A 14,348-nucleotide genomic window follows, 5' to 3' on the forward strand; every position below is an offset into this window, starting at 1 on the left:
CTGAGTGCCATTTCGTCTGGGTTAATTAGGAGTTAATTGGGAGTGGAGTCACAAAAATGTCTCTTTTTCTTTTCTGTACGTGTACTGGTTGCTTGAAGCATGTAGCTAGGGAAATGCGCACCTTGGGCAAATCACCAGGGGAGGGGGGCAGTGTCTTGTTTTCTGCAAAATAAGAGAATGTTGTTACCCTACGTTTTTGGCTACCATTTGCCATGTTGTGGGCTGCAACACACACACACACACACACACACACACACACACACACACACACACAAAAGCAGGACTTGAACAGAAAATGGAACTGCCAGGCCAGGCCAAGTCATGGAGCAAATCTGGGAGTTGCAGAAGGGCACAGAACTATTGTATATCTATGTCTCTTTAAGGAAGGCTTGAGCAAAAAAACTTCCTGGTGGATTCTGGTCTCATGGGGCAAATCTGTCTGTCTCTTGCTTTGTTGCCCTGAATGGTTTTCAAGTTCAACAGCCTGAAGCTGTCACTGTGGTAGGACCACATCTGATGCTAAGGAAGGCTTGGAGCTGCTATCAACTGACCAAGCCGGTTCTGAATTTTCCTCAGCGAAATACCATTTTCATTGCCTGAAGGTCTTTTCATTGACTGAAAATTAAAATCAGTCTTGAGAGACACTGGAGTGGGGAGCAAACTGAACAACAGAAGGGAAATGCAATATTGCAGTAATGTCATAAGGGTGCTTTTCTGTCCCAAGTAAATTGATTCAGTCCTTCATCTATGGCTCAAAAATGCTCTGGCATCTCCAAACATTTTCTTGATTTTATTGTGTTTCCTGGAGTTCATTCCTTCAGTCTTTCATTACAGCTGTGGAAAGAGAGAGCATTTTGATCTAACAGGGGAGATAACATCTACATAACCAAAAGGCTGCCATGGCTAAAAAGCTGTTGTTGTAAAGGGTTAAATGTCGATGTGTAAACATGTAAAACGCTGTCAAGTTGCAACAGACTTATGGTAACCCCAGCAAAGGGCTTTCAAGGCAAGTGAGAAGCACCATCTTTCTCTGCAGAGTCTTCCTTGGTGGTCTCCCTTCCCAGCACTCACCCAGCTTAGTTTCCAAAATCTGATGAGATTGGGCTGTGCTGTGCTGCCTTCCCTCTCTAAATGTATATACGCAAAATAAAAGCATCAAAACAGAGTTAGAGACGACTCTGAACATCTGGACATCTTCAGTAACACAGGATGCAGTACAAATGCACTGTAAATTTTCGTTATCTGTACTTCAGGCTAGTAACATTACACTAAGTGAAATAAAGCACCAGTCAAAAGGAGCATAGCAATATTAATGCTCACAACAGCCACTAGAGGCCATTAAAAACATTCCAGTAATGAACTGTGTTCTACAGGCATTGGGTAGCAGTAGTTTATGAATGATTGCTATTGGCTGAACAGGACTATAGTATTTTATGGTGTAGGGATGCATTGCTGACCCAGCAGCACCAGAGAGTAGAGCTGCACACCGGCGCTCCTGCTGCCTTCTGGTCGCACAGCTCCCCCACCCCTCATCCCCCGATGAGTCACAGGTCATGAACTACCTGGCTCACAACCACCGGGTGTCCCAGACAAAGGGACAATGGCCTTGCCCCAGGTGTGAGGATTTAGGCCCAGACGCCGCATGTTCCTCTCCCGCGACGAAAGCCCAAGCCAGGTGAGATCATGCATCACATGATGATCTCTCAGTCCCCCGCTCTCCCGCTCTCCCGGAATTCCCCCCGTTCCGTCCTTCTACACGCCCCCGCTAGAATCATAATAAAAGGTGCTAGGGACCAGCATAGGGGGAGTCGCTCGGAACACGGACACCCGCGCTCCCGTTGCTGGCGCTCTCCACCAGATGAAATCACCGCGTCTCGTCTCGTTCTTACGCTGACCTCGCGGCACGACTACATATGGGATATTAAACTTCTGGCCTGCCTGCTGCCACAATTCGCTGCCTGCTGTGTGTAAAAACCAGTTTTCCTTCTTTGGATTCTTAAAAAGAGTTTCATTTACTAAAAAAACCAAATTATGGTCCCATACAATCTGATGGAGTATTCTTATGGGGCAGCATTTATGTCTACACTAGTAATAAAGCCTGTTGTGCAAAAGAAACAAGTACAACGGGCTCTAGAAAACTGTTGCTGGTCATCTCTGGTCAGTGCACCCCGCCCTTTTTATGTTGTACATGTTTGCATCAACGAGCTTACCCCCTCCGCTCACTCACCTACTGCAGTCTCAAGTGGCATTGCTCATTTTACCACCTCTGGGCATGACCACCCCTTGTTCTGCTGCAGATGTGGAGCCCAGACTTCAGTCTCCTAAAGACCCCTGGGGCAGATGACATGAGAGAGTTGAGGACATTATGTGTGGGATGGAGAAAGTGAAAGAAGAGAACTTTCCTCCCTCTCCCATGATACTAGATCTCAGGTGCAGACAATGATGTTGGTGGACAACAGGGACAGGACAGAAAACAATTCCATGAGTGGAAAGCGTAATCCAGTCACAACTGCCTTATGGCACCTGCCCTTGAGGTTTTCAAGGCAAGTGATGCTTGGGGGATGGAGGTGATTTGCCATTGCCTGCCTCTGCATAGGAACCCTGAACTTTCTTGGTGAGCGCCGTCCTATCCAAGTACTAAGCAGAACTGACTCTATTCAACTTCTTAGATAAGATAAGATTGGATAGCTTGGTCTGTCCAGCTCAGGGTCAAAGACCAATTAAACTGTTGGTGGACCTAACGAAACTCAGCATAGATGGCTTTAAGAAGGAAATTGGCTGAATCACAAAGGAGAGATATCAGTGGCTACTAGCCCTAGTGATGAAAAGGAAACTCCATATTCAGAAGTAGTCAGGCTTTGAACCCCAAGGTTATCAGGAAACATATGGGTAAGGTCTTGGTTTCTGTGCTAGGGTTACTCAGGGCTGGGCTTGCCCCCTGACCATTGACAGGAAATGCAGGGAGTGGGTAGAGTTGTCAGATTCAGGCTGGGAAACTTGGAAATTTGGAGGTAGAACCTGGGGAGGACAGGATCCCTCCAAAGCATCCATTTGCTGCAGCAGGATCGATCCCTGTATTGTAATCCCAAGGGATCCCCAGGTCCCACCAATAGGCTGACATTGTGTGTGCGCTATTGTAGCAGCTGGTTGCCTACTGAGTGAAACTGGATCAGGATGGGCCCCTTCAGTGTCTGATCCAGCAGGGCTTTTCTCCTGCGATAACAGAGGCCCTGGACCCTGCAAGCACTGGAGCCGTCCTGTCCCAGCTCGCCCTTTCTGCAAATCCTGCGATCCCCAAGGAAGGGCGAGCTGAGGCAAGAAGCTGGGAAGGAGAGGCGAGAGGGAGGCGCTTTGTTCGGAGGCCGGGGTGGTGGTGTGTGATCCGATCCCCGCGGGGATGTGCAGAACAGGCAGCGCGCAGGCGGGGGCGACGCGGCTAGTTTGCAAGGCCGTGGAAGGACAGCGGGGAGGCGAGCGCTCGCAGGGCGTCTTTTGGGCAGTTTAGTCCGGGCCGAGTCAAGGGGACAAGGGAGAGGGGAGACCTCCCCTGGGCTCCCGGCCAGCAGCAGCGCACTCTTGTACTGGCACGTCTCGCACTGGCACATCGCTGCCGCTAGGGGGAGCCCCTCGTTTCCCGCTTTAGGGAGGCCAAAGAAAGAGCCGAAGAAAGCCGAGGGGCTTCTCGCGGGGGGGGTGGTGGTGTTCTGGGCCCTCCTCCGCAGGCCACGGGCGCCCGGCCTTGCCTCCTGCAAGCCGATTAGAAGGTAGGACTTTAGAAAAGTTGGGCATCTTCCCGTTCCGGCTGCTCTGCCCCTGCCTGGATGGATGCTGCCTTGCAAACTCCGTGAGTCCTACGCCCAGATTCCGTCCCTGGGATCAGAGTAAGTTTTGCGCATCTTTCAAATGTTTGTAGGTATGGATGAACGAGTCTAGTGCGTGAGATCAAGCCTTGCTTAGCAGATTAAAATCCCCTCTCCATTAATCAATGGGTTTGCAAGCGCGCTGGCCAACGTGAATAAAGGAATCTTAAAGGGGATCTTTTCTCCAACTATGTATCTAAAGAGAGCCAGCCGACACTTTAAATTTATGTGTGAAACCGCTCTAGTTTTCCTTCTAGCAAGAGCCAGGAGTAATTGAAGCCTAATTACCGGGGTTGCCATGAGATCAATGTCACAGCACCTTGTAAATCTGGACCTTTCAAAAACTCTGATGAGATTTTATGTCTTCCGCTTAAGGCCATTATGATCTACACAGGATCGCTGTAAAACAGAATATTCCCTCGTGCAAAATCCCAAACAGGAATAAAGGCATTTTCTTATCCAGAAGCTATTGTAATATAGATAGATAAACTGTTCTTTATTTACATTTGGGAGAACCTGTGACAAAATAATTAATCTGCTCAAACACCTTTGATCAGTTGATGCATGCATAGAGCACACAAAAGATGCTGCCATTACTGAGTCAGACCTTTAGTCCATCAAAGTCAGTATTGTCCACTTAAGCCAGCAGCAGCTTCCAAGGTCTCTCATAGGCTGAAGTCTTTCATATCACCTACTGCCTGGTCCTTTATAACTGGAAATACCAGGGTTCAAACCTGGGACCTCCTGTATGCAAAGCAGCCTGCAGGGACTCTTCCACTGAACAACAGCCCCTCTCCAAAGTTACATTGTGCCTAATTTGATTTACTTCCAAATATTTCTATATAAGATTTCAAGCAATATATTATTCAATCCACAAAATAGTGGAACATGCACACTGACACAAACCATCTACAACCAGCTTGTATGGATGTCAATTTGGGAAGTGTCAGCAAGACTGCAGCCTTCCTTTTTTAATGGGCTGTTCAAGGGTGCTGGTTTCAGAAGTGGCAGGTAAGCCCCCAGCCATCTGTTACACAGAAACACTCGCTATTGACATATTGGCTTCAATTGTGCTATTAAGGTTTTAATTAAGTTAATCCCCAACACTAGGCCAGTTCTGGAATATTTGAAGTTCCAACAGAGAAGTCTTTTGAAAATGTTCAGATTACCTCTTCCTTGAGTAACTCTTACTCCCCCCTTCATGTCAGAATCCCTTAGGCATACTGAAGGCTGGCACCTTTCTTTTCAAAATTGCCCACCGAGACTTTGGCAAAGGGTACAAGTTTGCAAAAGGATCTCCTGTATTGGTTGTTCTTTTTGCTTGCTTCATTTTAATCTGGCCTCTTTGTCACGTTCCCCTCCCCAACCTTTCTGCTTGCAGCTTTTGGTATATGTATATCTTCATTCTTCTGAAGAAGCTTTGACTCAAAATTGTATAGGCTGGAATAAATTTATCCTCACAGAGCCACTGAACACCTATGTTCTGACATTAAAAGTGCCCTGATTGTTAATCTGAGGCCCAAATGTATGATACATTGTAAAATCTAGAAATAATTGTAGTCAGTTGTACCAAAAAACAACAGTCTCAAGGCAACTGGCAATGCAATCCTGCACCCATTGAAATCAGTTAACGAGCTGATTCTAGCATAAACTTCCATATGTAAGAGCTGCCTACTAGGTCAGATATTTTAAAAAATAATATTCATTGTTGAATTACAAAGAGTTGACACTGTGGTTTAATCTGAAACATATTCAGATATGAAACTAGCAAAATATTGTTTTCTCTTTAGCTGAGCTGTCCTGGCTTCTTGTTCTTGTTAATTTATATCCAAACTAAGATATGAAAATAAGTAAACAAATTAAAGTTTTATCTTTCATACATATTAATTCAGAAAAAATATTATGCTCTCTGTCAGATGATGCATGTTTTGATAAGATAGTAACTTAAATATATTATTATAAACTAAAATATCAGGCATAAATCCAAACAGATTTGACTGTAAAAAAGTGCATTCTGTAAAGATTATTTTTGAATTTTTATTGCTATCATCAACCACTTAACTCTTCTTTGAGTTATAGCATTTTAAAATGTTAAATCATTTGATGAAATCACAGATTCTTATTCAACAATTGTTTATAGGTGTAAATTTGGGTAGGTTAGTTCATTGAGAGGGAAAAAACTATTTGTTTTCTGAAGTAGTGGGATGGAGTGAAGTACTAATTTTTGATTACTTGGGTTTGAAAAAGAGAGATACCACCGATTGCAGATTTTGAAAATAGGAATTATATGTTCATAGCGAACCTGTGTCAGGCTACAGTCTGATGCAGACTTTCTTGAGAGGAAGTCCAGATGGGACTAACTTCTGAATGAACATATAAAACTGAAAGTCCCATTTTGCCCCATTACTAAAGCAAAGTGGACACCCCGCCCCCCAATCAATCAAGAATATCATTCTCTAGAATTGTGGAATGTGAATTACAGCTGAAAGTCAATTAATTGTGGGAGGAGGAGACAGAGAGGGAATTACTCTCAGAACCTCTGGCAGGGGAATTTTGGAGAGTGGAGCAGAATTTCCAAATTGTTCTCCCCTCTCATGCTTTGTAGACAGCTAATGTACAATCCTAAGAACACTTTCCTAGGACTAAGTGCCATTGCACAGGCCTAAGATTCCAAATAGAACTTTTAAAGATTGCTCTCTAAACTACATTAAGTCCTCAGACAACCTGATCCCACTTTGGGTGAGTACTACTTTGAACTGAAGGACTTCAATGAAACGCAGTCTTAAGGGTGCCTTAAAATGATGACCATCATGTCACAGCTGTAGGACTTTTAAGGCAAGCAACAGAGATGGCTTGCCTTCCTCTGCACAGTGACCCTAGACTTCCCTGGAGGTCTCCCAGCCAAGTACCAACCATGGCTGGCCCTACTTAGCTTCTGAGATCTGAGGAGATTCAGCTACGGAATCCTGTGCAATCAGGTCAGGGCTTAGAAATAGGGGAATGAAATTATTCATATTATTGTTATAATTTTGCACACCTGGGCACACAGGTTATTATTTTGCACACCTGGACAAGCTTGCAAACCTGCTTTGATAATCTTCTGAGGCCCTGATACCATTATGGTGATTAGTGGCTAAGGTTTTGCTTTACAGAACTCCCTCAGATGGGAGACTTGTCTGGGTCTAGATGGCAAGTTAACAGTCCTAAGCAGAGTTGCACCCTTCTAAACCCTCTAAGTCATGGCTATGCCTGGGATTTTGCAGAGAATTACCAGAGGGTTTGCCAGTTTTTCTTTTGCTTCTACATTCCTGTTGAGGTTTTATTATGTTTTTAAGGCTATAGTCATGTATTCTCTAGTTTGGGATTGAGTTCTGCTGAACACAGTAAGGCCTACTTCACAGTAACCATGCATAAGACCCATCTGCCGATGCATGCATTATATTCCTGCAAGCTGCCTTTGGCTCTTAAGAAGGAAAGATGGGGAATAAGCATTTTAAATAAGCAATAATGTATTGCTACAACACTTAAAATGTTTAAAGGGGCAATTCTGGTGTGGCAGCCTGCCTCATTTTCCTCAATACTAATCCAGTTCTGTGATCCGTGGAGTCAGCTGCATGCAAGATGCTTTTTGCTTCCTCAATTGTTAATGTGGCATGTTAGCATACAACCAAAATAGGACAAGAGTTGCTGGGAAAGGCACATAAGTTTTCCTTGGCACCAAGCCTACCATGCAAACTGAACTGGCAGAAGAGACACTGAAAGCCCAGTGCTGGACAGCTTCCATTACAAATAATAGTCAAGAGTGTTTTGCCTTTTGCTCCTGTTTTGGGTGGATTTTAAAAAATCATTTAAACACTGGGGGGACATCGGGGATGACAGTTCTGCCTTCCTTAGGCCCTCAGGATTGGGTATCATGCTTTTTAAACCAAGAACCAGAAGTTGGGAGTCTTTATGTAATAATTAGGTGGTGAGCAGAAAGTCAATGAATGAGGGAAACTGATAACTGCAATTGTTGAACTACTGCCTAAAATGCAACCTAAGGACCAGATGCCCTCCTTTTTAGAGGGCAGTTCTCTTTTCTAAACCCTAGTCTCTGGAGATGGCTGGCTTCTGCTTTTGGCCAGTAAAATCGACTGAAATGATGAGGTGTACACTTGAATCTTTATAAACAGTCGAGTAACAGGCTGTGGCTCAAAGACAGGGCAGAACTGACAGTATGGTGATTGGTAATTCCATATAAATAACGACAAATGATGTGCATTTTTGAATGCAGGTTAGCATAATCAATGATACCCTGGGGGGGGGGGCGGGCGGGTTGTCTCTTTTTGGGGGGAGGGGGAGGCCCAACCTGTAAGGCCCAATCAGAAGAAAGGGACGAGGGGCATCGTTGTTAGGAGCGGGAGAAGGCCGGGTGTGGAATCCACCCCTCTTCTCTTGTTTGTAGAACGACGGGGAGGTTTCCGTGCAGGGAGCGGCCCAGATGTCTCTGGTGTGTATCTGGGCAGCCATTGCGGGGCGAGGGGACTACCTAGCCCCCCGGCCACTGCGGCAGGCGCAGGCCCTGAAGCAGCAGCCGGGGCCTAGGCCGAACGGTTTCCATAGCAACGGCAGAGACGCACGGCCAGGCGGCGGCAGCGGCCATTCCAGCGGGCGGCCAACCGGCAGGGGAGAGCCGTCGAGGGCCGGGGAGATGTCCAGCGCCGCCGCGAGGCCGGTGGGACGGAGGCCAGTACCGTCTGCTCCTCTTTGTGTCTTTCTCTTCCCCCAGCCCCAGCTCCGGCCATGGCTTCGGCGCTCCCCCCGGCGGTGCCCGTTTTCCAGTTCCGCCCCCGGCAGACCAGCCCGGACTGGCGGCGGCTGAGCGCGGTGGACGCGGGCCGGGTGGCGGCCGAGCTGGACGTGGCGGCGCTGCAGGAGCACCTGGAGCACGTCACCTTCTGCAGCGCCGAGCGGGAGCGCTGCCCGCATTGCCAGGCGCCCGCCGACCCGCTGCTGCTCAAGCTCTTCCGCCTGGCCCAGCTCTGCCTCGAGTACCTCCTCCACTCGCAGGACCACCTCAGCGCCCAGCTCCGCGTCCTCCAGGGGCTCCTGCGCGCCGCCGACGCCCACCGCGACCAGCTGGCCAAGGACCTGGTCTCCAAGGACCACCTGGTGCGCGCCCTCAAGGACGAGTGCAAGCGCCGCAGGAAGATGATCAGCACCCAGCAGATGATGCTCCAAGCCGGGGCCGCCTGTCACCAGGTAGGGCAGCCCGGACCACATCCCACCTTCTTTACTCTGAATTAACAGCTCCGCATTAAGGAACGGAGCTCTAGGGGCAGAGCACCGCCTTTGCATGCATTGCATGCATCCCTCTTAATCTAAGTTGGAAAGCATCAGGCAGCAAGTGAGGTGAAAGGCCTCCCCCTGAAACCCTGGCGAACTGATTCCAGACAGAGTAGGCAGTGCTACCTTTGATACAATGGTTGCTTCCAGAATGATCACTTATTATGTTTTCCACCCCCATCTTCATGGTTAGGAACTCACAGTGCTGTTTTGAGCAGAGTTGAGAGCTGGTGCCATGTGGTGGTTACAGGGATGAACAGAGATCTTGGAAGATCTGGGCTCAGATTCCTGCTGTACTTAGGAAGCTTGCTTGTTGACCATGGTCCAGTCATACACTCCCAGCCTTGCCTACCTCAGAGAGTTGTTATGAGGATAAAAATGGGGGGAAACAATGTAAGCCACTTTGAGTCCCCATTGGGGAGAAAGGGGGTGTATAAATAAAATGTTCCTCTCTTTTGTGCTCATCGGCTGAAAGCTTATAAAATCACATGTAAAGGAGGCCTCAGGAAAAGTCCATCTTTACAACCCCAAAGCAGGTAACTTCCTTTTTAAGAAGTAATGGGATTGAGATTCAGTTGAAGTTTATACAGACCAGAAAGAAATTATATCACACTCTTGCTTTGTAACATAATGATTTTTGTAAACTGACCATATGGTTCAACATTGCCATAATATCTCTGTAGTTCAGTTTTATCCCATCCTTCCTCTGAGTGACTCAGGGTGACATAGGTAGTTCTCGTTTTCCCCATATTATTCACACAATAGCCCTATGAGGTTGGTCAGGGTGTGAGTGCATGACTAGCCCAGGTTCCTTGGTGAGCTGCCTGATAAAGAGTGGTTGTTTCCCAGATGTCAGTCCAACTGTTATATTATCGAAGTTATACCATGCTGACTTCCAGTGTATAGCCTTCTGGGCTGCATAAAATGGGAATGATCAGTTACTGTATATTCTTCTTCCTCGCCAGTGAAGATACAGATTGGCAGGGATTTCATAACAACTCATGCCTTACTAAGGCCTCAACTTCAATCATAATAGCAGCACAGATAACACTAGGCATTACTAGACAAGTCAAAGTTCTGGAAACTTAGAAGTCTTGTAAAAAATGGAAATTTGGCGGGGGGAGTAGTATTTGCTTTCCAACCAAATGTACTTTGTTCCTTAAACAACATAAACTATATTTATAAATTACAGTGCTATGCATGGGCATAGAAAAGTGTATCTCTGTTTAGGGTTACACTGTATATAAGTGTATGGCATGTTGTCGTATTTGTGGAATACAAAAATCTAATTGCTTAACTTTGCTATCCAGAGAACATTGTCCTGGAATAAGCCCCACTGAATAACAAGTCAGCATGCTTGGAATGACACTCCTAACAGGGCCATCCTAAGTCTAGTCAATTGGGGTTGATGCCCAGAAAAGTATTCTTAGGATGATACTGTAAACTTTCTACAATCAAAATTGCATATATGCCTAATACTAAAAGCAAGAGAGAGATGCAGGCTGTCTTTAAAAGCACGTTACTCATTCAAAGAAAAAGTATTTCATAGGTATTTTCTTGATTAGGCCCCAAATTCTAATGGAAAAATTTGGAAAAAGTGCTTGGGAGATTTCACCTTCCCCCAGGCCTTTACACCTCTAGGCATTACTGCTCTCTCTGTTTTTTTTTTTTTTTTAGATTTTCAGTATAAAGGACATGTGACATTCTCCTCATTCAGCTTTGGTATGTCCCATTGTAATAATTTGTTCTGTTGATATACCTTTTTCAGGATAAAAATGACACCGGATTTGATAATTTATCTGCCATTTTCTGGACTGTCTTTGTTTTAGAATGCTCCATTTGGGTCCTGGTGGCTTCCTAGCTCTGTCCCCAAGGCACTAGGCCCCAAGCAGGACATCCTAGAACAGTCCAGGAAATGGCAGATGAATGCTCAAATCTGGTGTCATCTTTCTCCTGAAAAAGGTATACCAACCAGTTTTGGGAATCAGGCACACTGAATCCACAGAAATCACGAACTGGAAGAAACCCATTCCCTTTCTCTGAGATGGGATGCTGTGAACTTATGACATCTGTAACAAATGTCCATGCATGGAGCAGCTAGCTCCATCACAGAAATGCTCTAATCTATGTTTGTGTACTTTAACCCCATCACATCTTAGACTACTCTTAATGGATATTGTAAACCTATGCCCTTAAATAGCATGGCTTGGCTTGCAGCTACGTACTTGTTTTTCTGTACAAATATTGACATCTGACTTAGGGACTGCTCAACCTCTTTCTTTTAAGTCTGAATTTCATAAGGCTATTTGTTCACTTAAAAACAGTGTCAATGAGAGACACAGAGGCTATTACTAAGACATTTGTTTGCTTATTACTTGTCTGTATTAATATGCCCAGAAACATTTACTTATTGTCTGTTGACAAGATTGAAGTCATTGGTTACTATAAAATCCAGAGCCTGATTGTCCATGCCCTGATTCTATTGAAATCTGTCTTTATTTATTTAGAATATTAATGACCCATGTTTATCATGAAAACTCTTCAAGACAGCTTACAACAGTAACATAGTAAAAGCAACCACCCCGCGTCATACAATTCCAACAGAGGAAATCATAAAGCAGCAATACAAGCAGTGGGAGCACTAAAAGAAAAGATAAATGGTTGCCTAACTATATTTATACTGGTATTTATACTACAAAGGAAGTCCAGGGTTGCTATGCACAGACAGGCAATGGCCAACTACCTCTGTTTTTCACTTTCCTTGAAAACCCTATGAAGGGGCACTTTGCCTCATTGCCACCTTCTACCAAGTTACTCAGATTAACTTTTAGACATAACTATAGCTGTTAAAGTTACATAGCCATAACTGTAATTGAACTGCTAATTCACATGAAGCACAATTAACTGCAGCATTGAAGAGGCTGGCTCCTGTACATTTGTTCCACTAATGCCACTGTCATTCTCTGGGACAATGTCTTCCCCTAATGTAAGAGGCTGTTCTCCCAAGAGTGTTAGGAGAATATGTCTGGTGCCTAAGGATGGCAACCAATAAAATTAAGTATCTCTAAAGCTTTGGGTTTGTTCCCAGATGGGCTTTGCACTTTGAAAAATTCGCAGATATCACTATGTATGAATTCTAGAGGATGCTGCTTTCTGTTTTTGCTTTGGAGCTTTGAAAAGCTTGGGCTAACACCTTTCACATTTCTCTTCCTGGGAGCATGTAGTAATTTGCACACTCTGAGTTAAACTCTGGCCGCTTCCGCACGGGCATTTTATGGTGCCCTGGGGATGGCAAAAATGCCGTCCCCAGGGAGCCATTCGCACAGGGGGTGCAGCTGCTGCGCCGCCGCGCCGCCCTCGTGTTGCCTGACCGGCGCGAAGCCAGCATTTCCCAACCTCGCTCGGGGAGCGAGGTTGTTGGGAAATGCCTCCTTGGAGCTGCTGCAGTGCGAATGCTCAGGCAGGCATGCAGGGCCTGGGGGGGGCGTGTCTCCAGGCCTCGGCGAAGTGCCAGAGGGCCAGGGACAAGCCGAGTCGGCCGGGCGACGGTGCTCCGCGGCGCCGTTGTCCCAGCCGGTTCTGGGACCGTCCATGTGGACGGTCCCAGCGGCGTCGTGTCGGCGTGGAGTACACCGACCCAAGCCCTTCCGCCTCCATGCGGAAGTGGCCTCTGGCTTTCAAACCCTTCCGGTAACAAGGACTTGCCCCACTCTCGCTGTGCTACATACAACATTTATCTCTTACTTTCATCCAAAATGTCAAATAAACTTTTCTGTCCACATAAATGGGTTATACAACCACTGTCAATGATCAGCATGTCTGATTTTATCTCTCCTGGTTTTAATATGAAAGTTTTCTGTGGTTCCAGCTTGGCTATCCACAGCTGGAGCTGCTGTCCCCTGAATTTTATGGTCCTTTGTAGAGGCAAATAACTGTTTCCTGCTTCCACTATCTCACCTTCTTTGACGGTGTTCATTTGCAAAATGACCCATTCTCCTACAGGCATGACAACTTTAGTTCCCTTTTATCTCATATATTCAGTGGTTTGAGATTATTTGTACCTTGAAGGTATTCTCTGCTAATATGCTCCTCCTGTAATTCTTTGATAACTTCTGTCGAAAGTAGTTCTTCCTTGCTCTGTATTATAGTGACCAACTGTTCGTACCTCTTGGTAAGTGAAATCAGTAATAACAATATCACATCATTAGCAGCTGTTTATTTTCCTGCAGTTTTAAACTGGTCAACCAGTCTCTTTTGCTCTATTGTGAAAAAGCAATAATAATGTTCAATGTATTGTCGAAGGCTTTCACGGCCGGAATCACTTGGGTGCTGTGTGGTTTCCGGGCTGTATGGCCGTGTTCTAGCACACATGCTAGAACACCACACAGCACCCAAATAATAATGTTGTCTGCAGCAAGTTATTGCTCTTTAGGACTTCTTTCCTAGCACCTTCTCTAGTGTAACCCAAACTTCCTCGATTGTTTCAAGATCCACTATTCTCATAAACAATTAATCAGAGACAGCTGAAATTATAATACTTCAGGCCTGGTCATTTTTCTCATCCTACAATGCTTGGTGGCCCACTTGTATGGATCTGTCCAATGAGATCATGTTCCATAGCTTCTCTTGTAAATATGCTTTCATCCTGACACACCAGGGGCTGTAAGTAAAATATGTCAGAACCTCAATGCAGGTGCTGTCCTTCTTAACTTCTTTGTCTTTGTCTGCTAGCTCTCCTGAGTCTTCTTGATGTAAACTTTCCTTTGATCAGTGTAGCTGAGTCTGGGCCACATGACCCTATGTTGGCAGTGTGCTAGTTAGGCAGTGAAGCGGTAGACTCACTGGTTAAAGGTAAAGTTAAATGTTTACTAGAGAACTACATTTCAGATAGGAAAGCCAAGGGACAAGGGTGGCCTTCAGCTTCCGCTCTCACTAGAGAAGGAGGGAGAAGTGACTTTCGACAGGGAGGGAATTAGATCTGAGATAGTCTAAGGACAGAAACAAGGTGGCACAAAAGGCCTCACAGTCTTATGTAGCTGACCACTTGCCCACTCCCTTCTGATTCTTCTCAGTTCCTTTTCTTGCTAGACATTGTTATTTCCAAAACCTCCTATGTGTTGGAAATTTCCAACCTGGTTCTGCCTTGTGGTCTCTGCCCCATGT

General features: G+C 45.7%; 1 protein-coding gene across 7 annotated transcripts in view; it reads left to right on the plus strand.

Moving 5' to 3' along the window:
* Window positions 1–3,624: 3,624 nt before the first annotated feature.
* Window positions 3,625–14,348, plus strand: part of DZIP1 (DAZ interacting zinc finger protein 1) — a 45,687-nt gene continuing 34,963 nt past the window's right edge. For 2 of the 7 annotated variants that reach the window (XM_048493800.1, XM_048493801.1), the window contains exons 1-2: window positions 3,630–3,881; window positions 8,629–9,101. In XM_048493800.1, the coding sequence (XP_048349757.1) occupies window positions 8,643–9,101 (459 nt within the window). In that variant the 5' untranslated portion in view covers window positions 3,630–3,881; window positions 8,629–8,642. Of the gene's footprint in view, window positions 3,882–8,380; window positions 9,102–14,348 lie in introns of those variants that run through there. The other 5 variants (XM_048493797.1, XM_048493799.1, XM_048493802.1 and 2 more) reach the window with 5 other exon arrangements.

This window comes from Sphaerodactylus townsendi, linkage group LG04 (assembly GCF_021028975.2).
Source record: "Sphaerodactylus townsendi isolate TG3544 linkage group LG04, MPM_Stown_v2.3, whole genome shotgun sequence".
NCBI lineage: Eukaryota > Metazoa > Chordata > Lepidosauria > Squamata > Sphaerodactylidae > Sphaerodactylus > Sphaerodactylus townsendi.